General features: G+C 45.7%; 1 protein-coding gene across 2 annotated transcripts in view; it reads right to left on the bottom strand.

The window, feature by feature from the left end:
• The window catches only part of LOC144736188 (tyrosine-protein kinase Fer-like), a 60,703-nt gene extending 38,164 nt beyond the window's left edge, over positions 1 to 22,539 (bottom strand). For both annotated transcript variants that reach the window (XM_078618776.1, XM_078618777.1), the window contains exons 1-8: positions 22,044 to 22,539; positions 15,826 to 15,935; positions 8,484 to 8,686; positions 7,763 to 7,936; positions 7,478 to 7,580; positions 6,169 to 6,355; positions 4,209 to 4,346; positions 2,770 to 2,892 (exon numbers count right to left, since the gene is read on the bottom strand). In XM_078618776.1, the coding sequence (XP_078474902.1) occupies positions 2,770 to 2,892; positions 4,209 to 4,346; positions 6,169 to 6,355; positions 7,478 to 7,580; positions 7,763 to 7,936; positions 8,484 to 8,681 (923 nt within the window). In that variant the 5' untranslated portion in view covers positions 8,682 to 8,686; positions 15,826 to 15,935; positions 22,044 to 22,539. The remainder of the gene's footprint in view (positions 1 to 2,769; positions 2,893 to 4,208; positions 4,347 to 6,168; positions 6,356 to 7,477; positions 7,581 to 7,762; positions 7,937 to 8,483; positions 8,687 to 15,825; positions 15,936 to 22,043) is intronic.
• Between the last annotated feature and the right edge of the window lie 456 nt (positions 22,540 to 22,995).

Below are 22,995 nucleotides of genomic sequence, written 5' to 3'. Positions count from 1 at the left end.
ACCAGAGAACAATACACACACAGACACTAATTAGACAAATACAATCACAACCACCGACATGACTACTATCATGAGCCAAGAATGTCTCTTTGGTTCTTTCGGTAAAGTCACGTAGAAAGAAATAAAATTAAATAATAATAGAATACGCCGTTTCAATTGCAACACAAGCAACCATTATCAGGTGCAAATTAATGAGAAAACAAACATAGTTAACATGGAAATATAATGCAATAGAACCCAGAGTCGGCCAACAAAACAGTCAACACTCCACCTGGTTGATTACGTTCTTCCAAAGATTGCTAAACTTGAGAGAGAGACAAAACATAGACATGGAGACACACGGACAGACACACAAGCAGAGAGAAACTCACACAGAGACAAACAGGGAGAGACACACACATAGGCACACAGAAAGACAACGTCTGTGTCGAGGCCTTAAATAGAGAGAGAGTGAGGGGGTTGGGGCAGAGGGGGAGTTGTGTGGAATTGCTGCCCATAGCGGCCGGAGGAGAGAATGGACCCATAAACAAGCACGGTAGAAAGCAAATTTAGTAAAATGAGGAAGTGTAATGCAATGCAACACAGAGTTGGTTAGCACACAGTTAACACATAGCCTGGTTGATTACGTTCTACCAAAGATTGCTAAATTAGAAGTTAAGTGTGAAACAAACAAGTACGGCAAACGCTCCCCGTAAACGTGGTTTAAACTAGATTTGAAGCGTAGAGTAATTCCTGCCGTCACGAAAGCTTCGAACCAAGAATGTCTGTTTGTGTGTAACGCGCGTGACGTCACTCCACATGCCGCACCCTCCCTGTAATTAATATTCATGAGCGGGTGGATTATTACACTCGCGCAGAAGAAGGTCGAGCGGGAATAATTTTTTTCACAAATTCGCTTTAAGTTTGACATTTCTTTATTGAAAGTGAATCTAATAAATAATTCTACGCAGCAACAAAGTGGATTTGGTGTCTTTATTTATTTCTTCAGCACTTGAGACAAAAGGTAAGTCTAATTTATGCTTCTACATTATAGTAAAATATACATTTCTCTGTGATTTTGCATATATTGCTTAAAATTCCAATTTATTTCAACCCCAGCGACCGAAAGCAGAAGAGAATAAAGTATCAGAGCAGTGAATTTGAACAAATTGAAGGTCAGTTATATACAGTGCTACAGTGAAATGCAATGAAGTGTTTAATGACGTACTTTTGTGCAAGATTCACTGCCATTAAATTTACACAAGACACAATTATACTCTGCTAAAAAAAATTGCAAATATTACAGCTTCCGTCCTAGGACGGGCAAGAAGTTAGTCAACATATAACAATTAAATAGACACACAAATATTGATATTAAATCATTAACAGACAGTAAAATGAAACAATTAACAGAGAGAAATATAGCCAATAACCTAAAACAACTAAATACACATACATAGACATTGAAATGACCACAATTAACAAACACAAAAATACAAATAGAATCATGACATAGACAGACAGCCATCCTATCAATTACCAATTAAACACAGATACACACACACACGTACCCGCACACTGAGTAAAACATACACAAAACACACAACTACTCTCTCTTAGTTAATTGGCTGAGCAGAGTACTCCCCAGGTGGAGTGATTAATCCTGAGCCTCATGCGTCCCCGGTTCCAACAGAAAGCTAAACAAGCGACTGTGGAATTTCCACATTTCCGACACCGAGTCCATCCATATTGGCCAACTGCTATTCGCCACTAAGTGGCGGGGGTGACACCACAGTGCTTGTGCCAGGCTATGTGCACTTTAAGCCCACGTGAAGTGTCGAATGCCCGCTGGTAGAGGAGGTCACGGGACAAGACTCAGGTGCCATCGGCAGACTAACCGAGATGATTGGTCGACGCATCACCTGTGCCCCCTACTGCGTCGACTTGCTGTGTTTTAGCCGCCCAGCCCACACAAACACACACACCAGCCATGATCAATCCACTGCTGGATAAAGGACGCACAGTAATTTTTGTTGATTCTTAGCGCCGCAAAAGTCGAGCAAGCTGGAAAGCAAGTGCCGGGGAATAAAAAAGATTGAGAAGCGCCACTTTCCAACACCAAAGCAATGCTGATGGAGAAGTGGACCAGTGAGTTAAGAAATTACCAAACTTTTAAGAACGGATTACAACATCGCAAACAGCAGGGTCATTAATGAGGAAATTGATAATCACAGCAGATATTAACTATAATCTAAACTACCTTCATTTTACCAGGTAAGGCCCACTGAGCTATATAGCTCTTGCGATTTGGCCACAAATGATACCTCAACGATGTGGCTTATCATGTGGAAATTGATAGCAGCTAAATACTCCAAATGCATGTTTCTAAATGTGGAGGGGAAAAACCAGAGGACCTGGAGAAAATTCCACGTGACCACGGGGAGAAAGACGCACACATTTCAAATATATAGGCATCAGGGTCGGGTTCAAACCCATGACATCCTGTATACCAGGCGAGGTAGTTAACATCTAACCACCGCAGCGCCCTTGCTGATGGAGAAGTGGACCAGTGACTTAAGAAATTACCAAACTTGATGATGACAGCCCCCATTCTGCCCTCGACCGAGGTCCTGCTGAGCAGTTGCGGGGCGGCAACTCACGCGACATTAATCCTGATTGACAATGAATGGCGACACCGCTTGGCGGACAAAGAGTGGAACTGCATCCGTTTCCTACACACAGAGGGTGAGAGCGAGGAGCGAGCGAGCAGGCGGACAAGCCGTGTCCCACCTGTGCTGCAGGTCTTCAAGCGTGAGCTCGTTGAGCACGATCTGGTTGGGCTCCAGGCCCTCAGGTCCCTCTTCCGTGATGCTCACGTCAAACTCCACACCAGCCAGGTGCAGCGGTTGGGAGCTGAGTTGACATGATGCGGAAGGTGCGGAAGGGGATGAGACGGGGAGCAAGGGAAAGATCATCAGGCATCTGACGACGTGTCTATTGTTAGCACAATGAGTAAAATAGCGCATACGATTAGAATCCAATAAAATATTCTAAATGGTCCTTTAAAAGTGTGACCGGGCTGAGACCATCAAGGGTGCTACGGTGGCGAGATGTTAACTACCTCGCCTGGTATGTAGGAGGTCGTGGGTTCGATCCCAACCCTGACATCTGTATATTAGGGGTTTGCATGTTCTCTCTCGTCGTGGACTCGTGGATTTATCTCCGGGTCCTTCGATTTCTTCCTCCACATTTTGAAACATGCGTTTAGAGTATTTGGCTGGATTAAATTTCCACATGAAAACCCACTTCGTTGAGCTATGATTGGTGGCCAGGTCGCTTCTGAAAAAGAGCTATGTTGCTCAGTGGACCTTACCTTGAAAAAGAAAAATAGTTTATAGTTCAGCTAACTTCCTTATAGTATAGTTAACTTGATAAAAACGAGTTTTCATCACATGTGGCTGACACCTAGATTCAAACCCAGTGCCAGCTAGGCACTCTGACCACTGAACACCCGGCCACCTACAATACCTGGAAGAGCTAGCTAAAATAAAACATTCGATATCACTGAAAATCGCCAAACATCCCAATGCTGAAAAATTATCTAAAAATTACATGGTTGGGGATGCACGTAGCAGCATCAACCAAGCCCTCTTTAAAAAGTCATGAGACTCGGTGCAGCTTTTATGGGCTAACAAACATAATGATAAGAATAATAAGCATCTTATGGTTCTTCTCAGTAGCAGCTTTTTATGATGAAATATGAGCATTTCTAAGTGCTGTATCTCAAGGTACAGCCCAAGACTTTAAGATCGTACAGCAGGGGTCTTCAACTGGCGGTGCCGTGTGGGCCCCCCATATTGGCCATGTACGTATGTATGTTGAAATTCTTTTGCATCATACACAGCCAACCACGCTAATTGGAGGTGTAGTGTTGAGTCGAAAGGTAGTGTTAGCCTATGGAGAGTATGTATGTGTGTGGAACTTCTTTTGCACTGTACGTAGCTAACCACGCTAAACAGAGGTGTCCCTGGAATGAGCCTAGGAGATATGGTTTATAGACAGATATGGCTCGCCGAGATCAAAACAGATAAAAGAGGAATTAACGAGAGAGAGAAGAGACGCAGATGATTCAGGTGAAAGAGTGACAAACGAGACTGAGTAGGGGAGAGAAGGGCATCCGCCCAAGCAGCCATCGTGCAGTGGCAGTGGCGATTGTGGCAAGGCCTCACCTGTGCTGCTGGATGAAGCTGTCGTACTCCGTGCCGGGGTCTATGAGGGCCACCGCCTCGGCCATGCTCTGCTGCATCCTCACCACCTCGTCGCGCACCAGGCTCGTCATTTGCAGGTAGTCGAGTAGACACTCCTTGCTGCCAGTATCAAAACAAAGACAAAAATCCCCCCCGTTGAGCCTTAACAGACTGTTGGGGCCAGTGCTGTTAGCGATCACCTGTTAGTGACCACCTATGAAGGCTGACAAGATAAACTATAAAACTAAACTATGTTTATGTAGTGTATAGAGCACCGAGTTGCACACACTATAGTTGGAGGCAACACGTTAATTTACACAGCTCTAACCACTTCGGGTTCTTTAGCTAGGTGTGGCTATCTGTTCACTATGTGCGTTACTGTAGCGAACGGGCCAGCCAGCACACACACGCTGTCCAAACCACGATCTTAAGCTACACCTTCCGACGAACGAGGAGCGAAGAGCGAGGACAAAGAGACGCGGGATCCCGGGCTGATCCCCACAGCGAACCCCGACCCCTGTCGCGGCTCCCCCTTTATTTCCCTCGCCCCGCCCTCGGCCACGCCCCCTGCTGGATCAAGTAAGGAGCTCCCAGTCACGTGTCGCCTCCATTACCTGGCGCTCAGCAGCACATGTAAAATACTGGCTGGCGCTAACCATAGAGTGACAACATTTAATGTCACTACACTTATATTACCAGGTAAGGCGAGATGAGCTATGTAACTCTTTTTCAGAAACGACCTGGCTATCACAAATGATAGCTCAACGAAGTGGATTATTGTCATGTGGGAAATTTAAAGCAGCCAAATACTCTAAACGCACGTTGATTCTAAATGTGGAGGTAAAACTGGAGGACCCGGAGGAAAATCCACGCAACCATGGAGAGAATATGCAAACTCCAAATATACAGCAGGCATCAGGGTCAGGATCGAAACACAACCTCCTGTATACCAGGCTAAGTAGTCAACATCTTGCCTCCGTGGCGCCATATATGGTCTTTCTGTCCTCGTATTTCCTTCGTAAAAACATTGCTTGACCGCGTCAAAATTATTACATCTGCCGATGTAGAGGCTGTTAATGCTCGCAGCGCCTTTTGGTTAGTCATCGAACAAGGACGGTCACTGCGCACTTTCAAATGTGCTTCTACAGCCGCCTGGAACGATATTCCTTCCAATATTAGGAAGCCATATTTATTCAGAAGCCACTGGTACAATGCACTTTTAAATCTATATTGAAAAATAATTTCATTAAAACTGCTTTGTGTTTAGTTTGTCGTCGTCCTCTGCGTCTCCAATTAGCATGGTTGGCTACGTACGGTGCGAAAGTACAACAAAACACACATACATTGGCTCCCTGCTTCTGTAGTCGAGTGGAAGTTAAGATCTTGCTGCTCGTATTCATCAGGGTCTTGAGAGGGCCGCCTCCACTTTACATCCAGGAGCAAGGAGTTAATCTCATGCCTCTTGGCAAAGGTTGGCAAGATCTGCCAATGGTGCCCTTCGATGGATAACTCAACCTCATTACTTATGTCCTCGGGGTAATTGGGAGTTTACCGAGGTGGCCCCCCTCACTTGTGGAACTCCCTGCTGGTGCCCCCCCCCCACCCAGATGTCAAACTCCCGACTGGTGCCCCCCCAACCAGATGTGGAACTCCCGACTGGTGCCCCCCCTCCATCCAGATGGTGCCCCCCCACCCAGATGTGAAAATCCCTACTGGTGCCCTCCCCCCTCTCATTGGCTTTGTTCCTATCTGACTGAGTGTGCCAACCCAGTTGTCTTCATTGTCTTCGTCCTTTTCAAGCACAGCACCTCAAGATGTCGCGAAAGGTGCTTATAACAAGCGCAAATTATCAGTGTTAGCCACAGGACAAAGCGCCGTTAATGTATTTTTATCGACCGCGAAGGGATTGATCTCCGCAAGCGCGCGCGTACGCTGCACGTACAGCACCGTGACAGCGTCCTCCTGCAGGTGCTGCAGGGAGTCGAGCAGTTGCGGCAGGGTGCTGCTGCAATAGGCCTCGCGATGCAGCTGGGCTCCGCGCACGCACAGCACGTAGGCGTTGTGCAGCGAGTGCAGCTTCAGCGTTGCCTTTACCAACTTATCGCGCACCTTCTCCGCCTCCTTGGCACCTACAGCAGGACAGAATGTGGGCGGGTGAGCGGGCGAGGCCGTTGGATGGGCCGGTGGGTGGACCCGTGGGCCGGTGGGCGGGCTGAGGGGGTACTTAACCGGGAGCTGTGAGGTGGCCATGGGGCGGCTCAGAGGTCAGAGATGCCGAGACGGCACCACTGACATTCTGGGTTCTAATCCGAGTTTCAGGCGCCGCACGCAAATAAACCCGGGGTTCTCAGTGCGTAGCGAGCTGATGGTGTCGGGGGGGGGGGGGAGCGCAATAATGGATATATTTTGCACGGCAAGTGAGCGGTGACGTCACATTTGTGATGTCACCCGCATGCGGCAGCGTCACGCAGTGTGCCTGCTGACGTCACGCATCCCCCCCCCACCCTCCGCGTAGGCCGTGTATTAATCCAAGACCAAGTCCTGGGCGAAGCCGGGTAGTAAAGCGAGTGAAAAATAAAAGGTGATTGAGAATGAAGAGGCTCGGGAATTGAACAGGATTACAAAAGGAGCCAATAATATTAAGGGCTCAACAATCTCCTCGATGAACTGGTGATGACATGAAACTAAAACACAAACTTAAAAGATTACGGCATTAATCACAGCACATTTTACATGTGAGCACAAAAAAAATAATAGCGAACTTAATTTTAGAACTTTCGTGACTGCAGGAATTATTATTTGGTTCTTTCGGTTAAGTCACGTCTAAAGATAAAATAATAAATTAAATTAAATAATAGAATACGACGTTTCGATTGCAACACAAGCAATCATCATCAGGTATAATGAAATAGCGACATAAAATCTAACCAGAAAACGACATAAAATCTAACCAGAAAACTATAGACAGACATATTAGCAGACAGATATCACCAAGATACATAGCCACCCCACAGAGACGATCACACCTCTCTGTTACCTGTGTTGCTCTCGCTATGTATCTTGGTGATATCTGTCTGCTAATGTCTGTCTATAGTTTTCTGGTTAGATTTTATGTCGCTATTTCATTATACCTGATGATGATTGCTTGTGTTGCAATCGAAACGTCGTATTCTATTATTTAATTTAATTTATTATTTTATCTTTAGACATGACTTAACCGAAAGAACCAAAAAATAATAGCGTTCACCAACCTCCTTTGGTGACCGCCTCGCCGTACTTGCGCTTGATGGCCGAGGCGTCCTTACACGCCTGCCTGTATTGTCCCTTCACCTTCTCCATGTCAGTCACCGTCACCTGTGGGGACAGACAACAACAGACCGGTCTCTCAATGGGGTCTCGAGCTATTACGCTCTCTCACAAGTCTCTGATAGGATCTCAAGACAATAAACTGACAGGCTGGCACTGAAGAGGTCTCTCAATGGGTCCCTGATTGGGCATCTGACCGAGTCTCTGGTGGAATTCTCAGACTGTCGCACCTTGTTGAGGTTTAGGCGTAGCTGCTGGTACGACTCCATATAGCTCTTCTTGAGCTGCTGCTTGTCTCGGATGAGCGTCGCAATTTTGCTGAGCGGCCCGGTCGTCAACTCCTCCGACTGCCGGCGCATCGCCTTGCCCAGCGCTTCCGTCTGCTGCACCACGCTCGCCCACGACTTAGATTGCGTGTGAGTGTGTTTGTAGAAGTCGTGCAAGGGGGAGGAATGTTTCAAAAAGAGTCATCATCATAACCATCGTAATAACAACATTGGCTTCAGCCTGCATATATAAGACAGTCTAGGTGCAACGATTTCCTTCACAAAAGTAAAATTAAAAAAGTAACCTCTCTTGTGAATACTCTTTGGTTCTTTCAGTAAGTAACCCCTCTTGTGAATGTCAAAACATTCACCTCCGATAGCGCGGTTGGATAAGTACGGTGCGAAAGAATTCAACATACATATAAAACTCAGAGCGAGTTCCTGGTCAAATGAGAACTGAGGTGGTGCTCATCCCCTGTTTAGAGCCCTGTAGGGCCAGTGGTCGAAATTCCACATTCCTATATTGGGGGAAGAGTCCATAAGACAACCACTGTTGACTTCCCCTACAATGTGGCACTCAGTGAAATTGCCTCGTCTCCCTGGTGACCTGCTTTATCCCGGTGACCTCCTGACCCTGGTGGCCACCTATCACCTGGTGGCAATGCGGGGTGGCAACGCGGCTGACCTTGGTGACCTGGCTGACGTGGCTGAGGTCAGGGCGCTCTGTCTGGGCGCACAGGTGCTGCAGCTGGGCCGCGTAGTCACGGTCGATCTTGGCGCGCGTCGCCACATGCTTGCGCACGGCCTCCAGCAGCCGCATCTCGCACTCCTGCTGTGCGACCAGCGCATCGTGCGACTGCTGCATGTACAGCCCGAAGCCCATCGTTGCTGCTCCCATGACAGGGCGATAAATCGACCAAACAACATCGCCAACGTTTTTTTTTTTACCACGTCACATAACTGCTGCCTAGATAATATCGTTAGATTATTATCATTTTCAAAAATTCGGTTCAAATACAAATTTTGTGTGGTTTTTTTGCATGCAGTCTTTGGTGATCAAGCTAAGACGGTCAACTCGATGCCTTTGAGAACCAGATTTAAAGAGAGCCAGCTCAGCGCTCCAAGTCCAAAGACACCAAGCCACCTCGCAAACACAGACTTGCAAAATTACTCCAGAGTAAAAAACTGCTTCAATACCCCTTCGAAGGACGCGGTTTGTCCACACCAGGTAGAGCACTCTCCCACACCTATATATTGAATGCATTGGGGGATACTTACATCTATATATATATAAAGGGAAATTTGTGAATGTGTGTCTGTTCGAAATGTTTAGCATACTTCCCAACATGCAACAAATTTTGGGGGGGGGCGCAATAATGCATATAATATATTGCACGGCAAGTGAGTGGTGACGTCACATCTGTGATGTCACCCGCATGCATTACGCAGTGTGCCTGGTGACGTCACGCACCCCCCCCCACCCCAACCCTCCACGTAGGCCGTGTGTATCCCGCACAAATGCGCGGCATCGCTGTCTCGATTTTTTAAGTCAACGCGACTATTTTCAGCTCGCTCTTAAATATAAAGCAGAAAATACATCTGTTTGTGTGAAGCAGAAAAAACTCTCGAACGCCGAGCTCTGACGTGCTGAAATTTGCACAGCTTTTGCTGTCTGGAATTTCTGAGGGAACGCGACAATTTTCACCTCGCCACCTCATTCCCTTCCCGAGTTGCCTAAATCGACTTGACGTATAAGTGGGTTAAGGTTGATTTTTCCTTCAGTGAAAAACATCCGATTTAGTTAAATTGATTTGTTTCAGATTTTTTCTTTCTTGCAAGCATCAATTTTTTTTCAGTGTTTTTCAGTGAAATATAAAGGAATATGAAATTAATCCTAGACAAGTTTCCAAGTCCCGTGCGAAGCCGGTTAGTAAATCTAGTCACAATAAATCACATTTTGTTAACTACTTTAACACATGGATCAGCAGCATGAACACACAGTCACAATCTGAGCATAAAAAAGTGCACTCACTGGTAACATTTATCATCCTGTTACAATCTCACTCCTAATTCTCCGTTTGCCTTTGTGGTGTGCGGAGACCAAGTGGAAGGTGGTCGACTCAAGTAACAATTGGTGACAATGTCACGCACGCAGTCATGCCCGAACAGGTGTGTATGGACGTATTTGGCAGTACACTGGTGCAGCGTAACACACCGGTCCTCAAAAAACAGTTTAAAATTCGACCAAGTCTAGGGTCAAATATGCCTTTGGAAAATTGACCAAAAAGTCCTCAGGCTAGGTGCTATTCGGCAACAGACTGTGAAGCTTCGTGTTCAGCTGCTCATAACATCCGTCTTCCGACTGCTTCGACATCACGAGAACTGATTTTGACGCATCACCGCCACCCCTGCAGGACTTTCTGACCAGGGTTATGACCTCCTTGCTCTGGTGGTGCCGCGCAAAAAAAATTGCGAATTTGTTTTTGCACCGCACACCACCGGTGTAACGCCAATATTTCTAGATTTTAAGTTTTCGTGACTGCAAGGATTCATACTCTTTGGTTTTTTGGTAAAGTCACGTAGGTAAAAAATAAATAAATGAAAAACAACTAAATTAAATCACGACGTTTCGGAGGCACCACAAGCCTCTGTCTTCAGGTGGAACCGTTACAGCCAAAATCACTGTAGTAAGTGAAGAGAGTTAATAGAGAAACGCAACTATATAGGCTAAGAGGGGGGGAGGAGCCAAGGTAGGGGGGGGGTGCTAAGCTGAGTTAAGCCGATTGATAACATCTATTCATTATGCAGTAGAGGGGGGGTATTGGGGTACCGTGAACAAAGGGGCGGAAGTTGAATTGACTAATAGGAACGCTAAGTTAAGCTGATAGATAACATCTAGTTAATAGGAACGCTATTAAGAAATGAAACAGCCAAATTAAATCACCAATACACGACACTACTATACTCTACACTACACTATACAATACACTACTATAGACTGCTATACATTACACTTTTATATACTCCACAATACACTACACTACTAAACTCTACACAATACACTATACACTACGATACTATAGACTACTATACACTACACTATTAAACATTACAACATACACTGCTATACACTACTATACACTACACAGAGTAACATCCAAATCTCTGACAATCTAAAAACGGTACTAGCTAAAGGGCTGAATTTCGCAGTTACCCCTAAACATATCCCAGTAGAGTATATAATCTCCCATGTCGATGTAGCCCTCAAAGGCTTAGGACACATCCAAATGGACATTGCGAGAGCTGAAATAGCCACTATCCTCAAGAATGCTAAGAAACCCGTTAGCAACATCAGCAAAAACGAACGCTCTGAACTCGCAAATTTGAAAAAGAGGGATGACATAGACATGACAGTCATCCCTCTCGACCGACAAGGGCAATGCCACTGTCATCATGGATAAAATATCATACAACTAAATCTAGGACCTACTCAATGATGGCAGCTACTCCAAAATCAATAGAGATCCGACCAATAGCTAACTACAAAAACCAACAAGATCATCACCAGTTCGACTTCCCTAATCGAACCAATCAAACGGCTCTCCCTGAAACCCTCGGCTGCGAGACCTCCCAGATTATATGGGCTTTCCAAGATCCATAAAGAAGGTACCTCACTAAGGCCCATCGTGTCCACGATCAACTCACCTACCAACAAACTGGCCCGTTTTCTGTCGGATACTCTGCTTCCCTTCACTGGCAAGACCACCTCAGCAATACTTAACTCAAATCACTTGGTCTCTCTAGTCAAGGACATTGTACTGTCTCCTGATGATGTCCTCGTCAGCTTTGATGTGGTCTCTATTCACCAAGGTTCCGGTGCCTGACACCATAACAATAATTGAAGACTTAGTCCAACATGGACTGAACCCTGATGTCCCTGCGCTGGTTAGACACTGCCTCACCAACACGTACTTCACCAGGAATGGTACCTTCTACAAACAAAATGAGGGCACCCCTATGGGTTCCCCCTTGTCACCAGTGATAGCCAATGTTTTCATGGAGAAATTTGAAACAGACGCCATCCAGACATCCACTCTGCGTCCTTCCTTGTGGAAGAGATACGTGGATGATACTTTCGTCATTTGGCCACATGGCCTCCCAGCATTGAACCAATTTCTAGACCACATCAACTCCATACACCCATCCATCAAATTCACCATGGAAGTGGAGAAGGATGGCAAGCTACCATTCCTGGATGTTCTGCTTGAAAGGGAGCCCAATGGCTCTTTGGGACATTCTGTCTACAGGAAGGCCACCCACACAGATTCCTACCTGAAGCCTGATTCCCACCACCATCCGGCACAAAATAATTCACTCATCACAACACTATACCATAGGGTCCACTGCATCTCTGACCAACACCACCTGGCCAGTGAATTGAAACATGTACATCTGGCCCTCATGATGAATGGATACTCGGATCGTGCTATCCACCAAGCTGTTTCTCCCACCGTGGAGAAACAACCCCCTGAGACTCCGATCAAAACCATTACGTTGCCAAACATAGCAGGCGTTACCAAAAAGATTTCCAAAATTCTAGACAAACACAAGATCCAGGTCCGATTCAGTACAGTACACAAGATCCGTGATCTGATCCCATCCGTAAAGGATGTCATTCCTGACTTACAGTACCCTGGTGTCTACAAACTGAGTTGCATCTGTGGTGATTGTTATATCGGGGAAACGAAACAACATATTTCGGACCGCATTTGCGAGCACAAGTCGGATTTAAAACACGGCAGGACGAATTCTTCGGCCGTAGCTGACCACTGTTATAATACTGCTGGTTCTCATGACATTGTGTTCTCTGATACCAAGGTACTCTGCAAGCCTCCTGGATACTACCAAAGATTTGTCCATGAAGCCATCCAGATATACAAACATAGACATAACTTCAACCGAGAGGACGGATTCAAATTGAGCAATGATTGGAAGGATGTAATTAACCAAGTTAAACTTTAGCTGCTTTATAGTTTACTTTCATATCCATATTTCCATTCATTTACTCCCAGCTTTATACACTACCATCACTCAGAAATGTTATGTACAGTGTTTCAATAGTGCCCCAATACTCACCCTCCTTCCCCCCATAGCATTATGCCCAGGAGCCCAGGAGCCTCTATAGTATCTGCATCCCAATGCTCGGTCCGACCTGGCTGCTTCACTACTGTTACACTTCCCCTGATCGTATCTGTTAATCAGCTAATCCCCCCCCCCCCTGACTCCTTGACTCCTCCCCCTTTGTTTACCCCATATATTCATGTGTCTCTAAACAGCTCTCTTTATTCACTACACTAATTTTGCTGCAGCATGTTCCACCTTTACCCTTTGGTTGTAGTGTATAGTAGTGTATTGTATAGTAACGTATAGTGTAGTGGATAGTGTAGTGTGTTTTGTATAGTAGTGTACAGTATAGTGTATTCTGTGGTGTATAGTAGTTTAGTGTATGGTGGTATATTGTGTAGTGTATACCAGTGTATAGTGTAGTGTATAGTAGTGTATTGTATATTAGTGTAGTGTATAGTGTATTCTATAGTATTTTGTGTAGTGCATTGTGGAGTGTATACCAGTGCATAGTGTAGTGTATTATAGTATAGTGGATAGGAGTCTATAGTAATGTTTCAGGTATAGTTGTGTATTGTGTAGTCTTCAGTATTGCGTAGCAAAGTTTATAATAGTGTATTGCGTAGTTTATAGCAGTGTATAGTGTAGTGTACAATAGTATCGCGTAGAATAGTGTAGTGTATAGAAGTGTAGAGCACAGTGTATGGTGTACTGATTAATAGTGTAGTGTATAGTAGTCTATAGTATCGTAGTATATATTGTAGAGTATAGTAGTGTATTGTATTGTGGAGTGTTTAATAGTGTAATGTATAGCAGTCGATAGTAGTGTAGTGTATTGTATAGTGTAGTGTAGAGTATAGTAGTGTCATGTATTAGTGATTTAAATTAGCTGTTTCATTTCTTAATAGCTTTCCTATTAACTAGATGTTATCTATCAGCTTAACTTAGCGTTCCTATTAGTCAATTCAACTTCCGCCCCTTTGTTCACGGTACCCCAATACCCCCCCCCCTCTCCTGCATAATGAATAGATGTTATCAATCGGCTCCTCCGACCCTATATAGTCGCGTTTCTCTATTAGCTCTCTTCACTTACTACAGTGATTTGGGCTGTAACGGTTCCACCTGAAGACGGAGGCTTGTGTTGCCTCCGAAACGTCGTGATTTAATTTAGTTGTTTTACATTTATTAATTTTTTACCTATGTGACTTTACCGAAAACACCAAAGAGTATAACGCCAATATGTTCATATGAACTGGCCCGAGCTGTCCACTACATTCACTCCGTTTCCCAATTCAAGTCCTGGGTTGAGACATTCTTCTCCTCCTTGTGCCGATGTCTCAACGCAAAGCCCAGATGACAAATGAAGCCCATTTCCTCCTGTACCCTGCTTCCTTGTTTCAGTTCTCCTCTATAAAAAAAAAAGCCTTCCTCTTGGCTGCGATCCCCCTCACGACGCGCATGTCCCTCTGTCTGTGCAGGAAGATAAAGGCGAGCAGTAGTGTAGCGGTTAACGATCCGCACTACATACCCAGTAACCCGAGTTCAAGTTCCGCTCTCGACTAACACCAGTGACAATTATCTGAATTGGTCCTGGGCCTCCCCTAGGTCGACTCAGCCTCAAATGAGTACTTAGTACGATGAGTAAACATCACCACCAGGGAGACAAAGGCGGTCGGGTGTGGTGCTGGCCACCGACCCTCTCATGTGCTGTTCCGGCCTTCATAGGTGCTCGCTAACAGCACTTGCCCCAACAGCCTGTTAAGGCGATACCAGGGATATTTTTTATTGCAGTACGATATTGCATTGCACTGTATGGTGGTCAGTGTGGGTGAGTATAGACGTGGGAGCATATAAGTAGAGTATAAGAATGGTGTTTGCTGCACTGCCCCTCTGCTGCCCACCACGTAACGCCGCAGCCACCTGTAACTCCTGTCTGTGCCAGGTGGTCACCTATAGAATCACTAGATCCACGTCCCTCTTACAAATGAGAATGGTTAAACAAAATTAAATAAACAAAACTGTTTGTGGTCAACCACACTCAGCTTGCGAGATCCGACAAGATCAGGCCCATTCCTAGCTAAAACATATATATAGTAACTAGTATTGTTACAGTAAAATTCCATTGCAAATTACTCAATTTGGATAGCACATAGCAACAACACTTGGCAGGACCATCTTGAAAAACAGTTGTGAGACTCCATGAGGCTTTTCTGGGTAAGCAAGTGGAATAATTATAATAAATAATAATCCTGGGTGATTTGGTCATATGCTCTAAATAAATAACCCCGTGAATAATTTAGAAAACCGAGGTGATGTCTCTTAGCTTGTCTACGCAAGTGGGACATGCGGGAGTCGGCAGCAATTCTGAACATTCAAAGAGTGATTTCGCAACGACTGATCAATCACGATGTGCACGGCTCTCACTCGGTGTCAATGCTCCCAGACAGCTGGAATACATCTGTGAACTGCATCCATCTGTGTGGAGCTGAGCGTTATCCCCTCTTACACGGGTGTTTCTCCACACTCCAATTTCATCCCAGGTACCAATCTCTCAGGAAGAGAAATTGGCAAACATCTCAATGTAGCATGACACCTCCGTAACAGGTTTTAAGACTGGAAGAGGCTATCCTGGATAAACCGTGGGCATCATTATTGTCTAAACGACGTTTTGAAAATGATGAAGTCTTAAAAATATCACCATACACCTCGGCCGGATTTTAGTATGCCGCGCATATATCCTTACACGCACACACATCCTATCATCAAGACAAATACACGAGCATCGCCGAGAAGGAACTGGAAAACATTGTAAATGACAGTACTTTATCAACACCAAAAGGAAGATCAGTTTGAACAATCTGGCTTGTGCATTGTCTATGTGCGTGTGTCGCAATCACACATACTTTTAGTCGGCACCAAATGCCTTCAAGGGCGCAGAATAAATTCTTGAGCGGACACACGGCAGTCAGCGGTGTAGCCGGTGTTAACCTTTTGTCGTCTTCACACCTTCCGCCTGCGAGAGAGAGGAAACGTTATTGGGGCGGTGACACAGCCCAGCTGTAGCACGAACGCCACTTGTTATAGAAGTTTGCGGTTCAAATATGGTCGGCCTCCCTGGCTATTGCTATGAGGTGTATTAACCGTACAATATTGTGCTCCATCGACTTAGCAGTGGATAATACAGATACCGTGATGGCATTCGAAGGAAAAGGGCCATTGTGTGCTCGCTTCATGGTCCACATATAAACCTTATGGCGGGACCCTGGGGTCCCATAAGCCCCAGGGCTCTCTCTGAAACATTATATTATAATGTAATAAAAACTTTGCTCTTTTTCACTAATGGGTTTGAAGGATGGTGGCAAGTGTTGTCTTGTTAAACTATGCCTTTAAAACTGAAATTACTTACCTGCAGTACCTCTATTTAAATACACTATCGAAAAGAAACTTTCCATCCCTGTCAATCATCGTGTTTCTCAGTGTGGATTTGTGAACTTTGTAAACATTACATGAAAAAGTACGCGTTTTCAATGCGCTGTTCATACTGTAACAAGCGTTTATACCAATGTTACTCTACAGAGTAGTGGGTCGCCGCTCCTCGTATCCGCATTGATGAGCGGTATGTGGGGACTATGGCTTAAGCGCAAAAAAACCCATCTGCACAGATGCATACGGACAAGAGAAGTATTATCAAACAGGAGGAATTAACAGTGCAATGCATCTCATCTGTTAAATATTTGCAGAGAATAATATTGTCATCGATTGATCCTGGCTGCAGACATTGGTAGGTCACAAATAATAATAAAGATAAGAGAGCAGTTTAACTGTATTATGCAGACCGTGATGACAAATAAAGGACTTAAGTCGTGTCGGCAGTTGTAGCAGCTTTGGATAGGACTTAAGATCCTGCCCATACCCGAGCATGGAGAGCATTCGCTTGTTCGGCTCTTCTGCGCATTCGTCCTCGCTGCGCTTGGAGGACATGACAACAGAATGCACCGCGCCAGGTGGGTCGCGGCGTTTATGTGCACGGTGGGACGGAGTCGGCAAAAAAGTTATTAATTAATTACGATTTTGCCTTCCGTTTATTTGGGACCCCGGGGTCCCACCATAAGGTTCATTCGCCAAATAAAAAAAAAATACCTGCAAATTACTCACTTGGGATTATACATAGTAGCGTCATCCCCTACTGTGAAACTACTGCAGACATATGTCTGAAGCAATCTTGCGCAATAACAATGACGCAAATATGAAAATGTACAAATTATGTGTATTTATAACGGCAGTGCCATTACCAGCTACATATGCGAGACGTCGTAAATGTAAAACTAAAAACTATGTTCATTTTACCAGATAAGACCCACTGAGCTATATAGCTCTTTTTCATAAGTGACCTGGCCACAAATGATAGCTCAAAGATGTGGTTTATCATGTGGAAAATTTATGCCGGCCAAATACTCAAAACGCTAATTTCTAAATGTGGAGCGAAACACCAGAGGAACCGGAGAAAATCAACACGACCACAGGGAGAGAACATGCAAACTCCAGTTACACAGGAGTCAGAGTCAGGATCAAACCCACGATCTCCTGCATACTAGGCGAGGTAGTTAACATCTCGCCACCGAGATCAACGAAGACACAGAAACATAAAATGAAGTTATACCACTGCGTAGTTTTTGCGGTTGCCGTAAAACTCTCAGGTTATGAATTTTCGGGTTGTAGCGGGTGCTGTTCCGCACGATATCTGACGTTTCGCTCCACGTACTCAGGGGCTTCTTCTTTATGAATTGAATTTGGTTCTGAAGTTACTGGGACAACTCGAAAACACATCAGAGATCTAGCTGCACAAAGACAACTGCTAATACATATGCAGCGGTAGCAGTTGTCCTCTGTTTACCCAGGAAAGCCTTTCGGAAGTCTTCAAACTTTTCAGGAAGGTCATCATGCCGAACAACATGCGAGATAACGCAAAATCACACCGGCGAGCTAGACTTTCAGATATCAGTCTGAGCAAGTGCTTTGGCGAGCACCTATGAAGGCCACAATCACACACACACATAAAGATCCCATATCTGGCTATTCAGACGGTGAAACAAGTGCTGTCAGTGAGCAGAGCACACGAAGGAGGTGATAAGTCAGCAGCACGCATTGACATTTTTGTTTCTCCAGTGATGGTTGTTCATACACCGTGCCAGTTACTCATTCGCACCGACCTAGGGGAGGCCTATTTCTAAAATCACTCGCCACTGATGTTATCCATGGCCAGGAATCAAAGCCAAGTCGCTGGGTTAGTGCTGAGTAGCACAGGGCACTAACCACTACGCCACCACTTCCCACATGTGCACACAAAACAAAACCAAGATCCCCCTTATTGCTCCTAAAATACTTTTGGTGCAAGTTCTATTTGCGAGTATCCATTAAGGCTGGCATGGCACACAAGAGGGTGGGTAGCTGGTACTACGCCCGGCCACCTTTGCCTCCCCAATGCCGATGTTTACACACTGTATGATATACTCATTTAGGGCTGAATCAACCTAGAGGAGGCCAAGAACCGGTTCAGATATCCATCACTGATGTTGGCTATAAGCGGGAATAGAATGCGGGTTGTAGTGCAGTGGGATAATCACTACCGCTCTGCAAAATACACACCTACGTGTACACATGCACAAGCACAAGCGTGTAAGTGCACACAATCACTCAAGCGAGTCATTTTTACCGTCTGTGTTCCTCAATGGTAAGGCTACATATTTCAAGTGTAATAATCCAGCCTGGGCATACTTTTCGCTATTAGTGTGGCTTCTCGTGGAAGAATTAATTTAATGTATGACTTTGTATCGACGACTTGCATGGGCAAGCACACTCGCGTAAAATTAGGGCTGGAACAATTTGAACCCTTGGTGATCCTATGCATTGCATCACATGGATCAACAATAGTGAATACCATTTTCCCCCATTAGAGTCAAACGTTGCATTCTATCGCGCCTAGCCATTACGCACTGGACAAACAAAGCGCCTTCTGCCTTAAACAGGGGGGGGGGGTGGATGGAGAATGTGGAGAATGTTTGACTGTGACTTAGAAGGGAATGTACCTTAAATGTATACAGGACTTTGTGTGAATAGGTCAGATTCGCGATCATCCATAGAAAACGACAGCACTGTCATGCGCACTGTGTAACATTACACCGTGCGCATAATACTGCCCAGGGTGTGGGCGATTAATTGGTCAGGCCGGAAATGTGCCAGCTAGATGAACGGCATGGTAAGGGAATATTAGCGACCACCATTTGTCAATTCACTGCTGGATGCCATGAGGGTCGTGGGGGCTGTGTGACCATATTTCACCACGCTGATCAGTGCAGATTGGTTCAGGTGGGGATCATAGATGTTGGTTAATAGTACTTTAGATTAGCACAGTTGGCTATGTACGGTACGAAATAAATTCAACATACATACATGTAGTTTAATTTCCCTCTGCTGACAACATAGCCCAGCAGCAGCCTTGAGCACCGTCATACTGGGGTAGTCGCCTATCCATAGCCCTATCCAGGCTCAAGTCTCCTTAGCTTCCGAGATGGGACCAGATCAGGCACATTCCAGGTGATTTGCTCATAGGCCTGCAGAATATATATTGAATCGTTAATGACAAAATTGGTGAGGCGTGGTGGTTTGCTTTGCACAGTAGTGACTGGTTTTGAAAATAATTTGCAAACTATCTCTTTTGCAACTCACATAATGTGGGTTTGGCATTACAATCCAGCCTTGAGATTCATACCAGACTTAGGTATGGCAACGAATTTACTGGGCTCAGTTTCAAGTGACACTTTCCAATTCGCGTTTTTGTTCCAATAAGTGTTGTTCCAGCATCATTAAACCATGGTCAATCCACTGCTGGATGAAGGCCTTCCCAAGCTACTGCCACCTCTCATGATACCTGTGATGCAACAAGCCACCCCAGCGCCTGCACACGTGAGCCGATCTCATCGCTCCATCTCCCCATGTCAGTGACATGACCTGTCAAAACCCATTCGCTTCACTTCGTTTAGCCAACAATATGGAATCAACGCTTCGACCATCACTTAAAGCGTAGCTTTACTCACTCCTGAGTGGTCAGCAAACCCTATCCCATTCTAGTTTAGCTTCATGCAATGTGTACCTCACATTTAAATTCTCACATATATCTCTCGCATTTCTCCACCTCAGATATGCGGGGCAGCATGTAAATTCCTTTTTACGGAGATGGTGAATGAGCCCATAATGCATTGCCAAGTGGATTGTGCCTTGTCTTCACAAGAACGAATCTTCCCACAATGCAACATTTTTTTTATTGAGTCATCATACTTTTTTGACTATTTAGGGGTCTGTTACCCAATAACCACCGTAAGTTAACTATTAATATGCCTATTTAAAAGCTGATCGTCTGAAAACATTTTAAACATGTAATTATCAGCCCCCACGGTGTAAATTGCAGTCTTAATCGCTATACCTACCATCTCTTGACTAGTCAATTTTATGTGACTAGCGGGAAATACCCGGCGTTGCCCGGGCGAAAAAGCCCGACACACACATCGACCTACACACACTTACAGACATTGACCCACACACACAAAGACATCGACTTACACACACACATATGGACTCACACACACAGACATCGACTTTAGATACAAACACACATGGACTGACACACACACATGCACCTACACACAAAGAAATGGACTTACACAATCACCTAGAGCTACACACACACAGACACATCGACTCGCACACATCGACGCAGACACGCACATTAACTCACACGCACACATGTAGTTAGACACATAAATATAAAAAAATGTACTAACTTAATTTCCAAATTTTAGTTGTCTACGCACACACAGACTACGCACACACGTTGATTAACACACACATCGAAGGACACATACACATATCGACTCACACTCGAACGGACTCACACACGGACTTACATGCACAGCGACTTACACACACACATATCGACTTACAAAGACACAGCGACTCGCACACATGGACTTACACACATACAGGTACAGTTATCGACACGATCGGTTTACGACATTTCGCGTTAATGCAATTTACAAATTAGACACTTTTGATTCACAAAATCGAATTTCCGCGTTAACGGAATGTCATTACGGCACACGCGTCATGATATCAATATATCTAGTTTTTAAAACTCATCTCTTTTGAACTGCTTTTTGCGTTTAGTTTGCTGTGCTTCCCCGGCACCTCCAATTACGGTTGGCTATGTACGGTGCGAAAAAGTGCAATACACATACATACTGCCCAAAGACGAACAACTACCAGACTCAACACTGCACCTACGATTAGCACGGTCGGCTACGTACGGTGCGAAAAAAGTTCACCACACAGTACAAACTGGGAGAACCCGGGAGGCTGCGTCATCCATCAACGTCAGCGTCGCGGTGTCACGAGAGCTCCACATGACATTGGCAGTCATTACAACATGTAGCGGATCTTTGGGCGAGTTCCCTCAAAATATTTAATTATTTTTGTTTAAAATGCATTAATGATTCAATAGTTGTAATGTTTATTTTCGTTATTATATTTGTATTGTGAAAAGAGATATAGGTGTGTATATTGTTATTAGTAAGAGTTGGAAGGACGATCCGAACACACATGCCTACATTGTGAGTATAAATGAATAAGATTAACGCTATTTGCGTGACTAGCGCGGTGTGTGTTTTGTTGCGTGACCAACACATCCCCTTCGTGAAGCCCACCGAGATCGGGGCGTTAACGAGTCGACGACCGCCGATCTGTCTGCGTGGTGCCCGTAGGCGGCCCAGATTGCGTGTTGACTACCTATCTGCATGGACTTAGTGTTTGTTATCCACTCATCAGCAGCCTAGGATCTTGTCCGATCCCCACTTACATCGCAAACAGCGTTGGCGCACTTCTACTGTGCTGTGTGTGTCGCCACGGCTGTCTCCCCGCACTGTCCAGCGTGCAGTGTGGTCAAGCGACTCCCTACGAACTCGCACGAGACCCCCCTTCATCCAGCAGTGCGTCGACAAGAAGGTTTGCTCTTACACGGTAACACCGATAACGACGAACACGCCAAACATTACAAATAAAAGCCACTCACCACCTCCCAGGCCGCGCAGGCTTCTTCGGGCGAATTCCCCCGATCCGCACGGAACCGATCGCTGTCGTTTTCGAGCGACCACGGACCGACCCGCGAGTAGCCCCGGGCGCGGGCACGGCGGCGTTTAAACGCCGAGGTTCGGTGCCAGGCTTCGAACGCGAATCCACCCCACAGCGAACCCGCGGCGGCAGCAGCGGCAGCAGCAGCGGCAGCGGCGGCGTCCGCGCGGTGCGGAGGCAACAGAGCGGCCCGTACCCCGCCGCCGCGGCATAGCCGGCGAGGCCACGACACCCACCCCACCACCACTGCACCCGCAGCACGCGCTAGGAGGGGTTGTTTCGGCTGCAGAGGGAGGTAAGGACAGAGAGAGAGAGGAGAGGCGTTGAGACGCTACGACGAGACTTGGAACATCGCGGCAGCGAAGCGGCGTTGGCGCGGCGAGACGGGGGCGAGATGGTGACACTTGCCCAGAGGAACCGGATCCGGGAACCGGCGGAACAGCTGTTGAGCAGGGAACCGGATCCCCTCAAAAAAAACTTCGAGTGGGGGGGACACCGCGATGACGTCATTATCTCAACAACGTCGCGAAAACGTCATCATATCAAGATCGTGGCGTCATTGTCTCGACATCGACGCGCTGACGTCATCGAGAAATGACGTCACAAACAATGACGAGCGTTTGATTTCATCGCCGCTTGGAGACGTCACGGGTACATCCCAAGCCCAGAATCGGTGACTTAATACTACAGGAGGAATCCGATGAGCTAAAAGCTCTTTTTACACAGATGTCCAGTAGTGTGCACGGGGTCAGAAGGTTACAACAAGAACAAACAATACAAACACTTTTGGAGTGCAAAGTATTGGAAAGGTGAGCAAATCAATAAAACGAATAAAATTAAACTATATTTATCATAACCAGATTTAAAGTTTCCGTGACTGCAAGGATTCACTC

The sequence above is a fragment of the Lampetra planeri genome, chromosome 59 (genome assembly GCF_965212315.1).
Source record: "Lampetra planeri chromosome 59, kcLamPlan1.2.h2, whole genome shotgun sequence".
Classification (NCBI taxonomy): domain Eukaryota; kingdom Metazoa; phylum Chordata; class Hyperoartia; order Petromyzontiformes; family Petromyzontidae; genus Lampetra; species Lampetra planeri.
The sequence above is the reverse complement of the archived record's forward strand: the minus strand, read 5'-3'. Positions and strand labels throughout refer to the sequence as shown.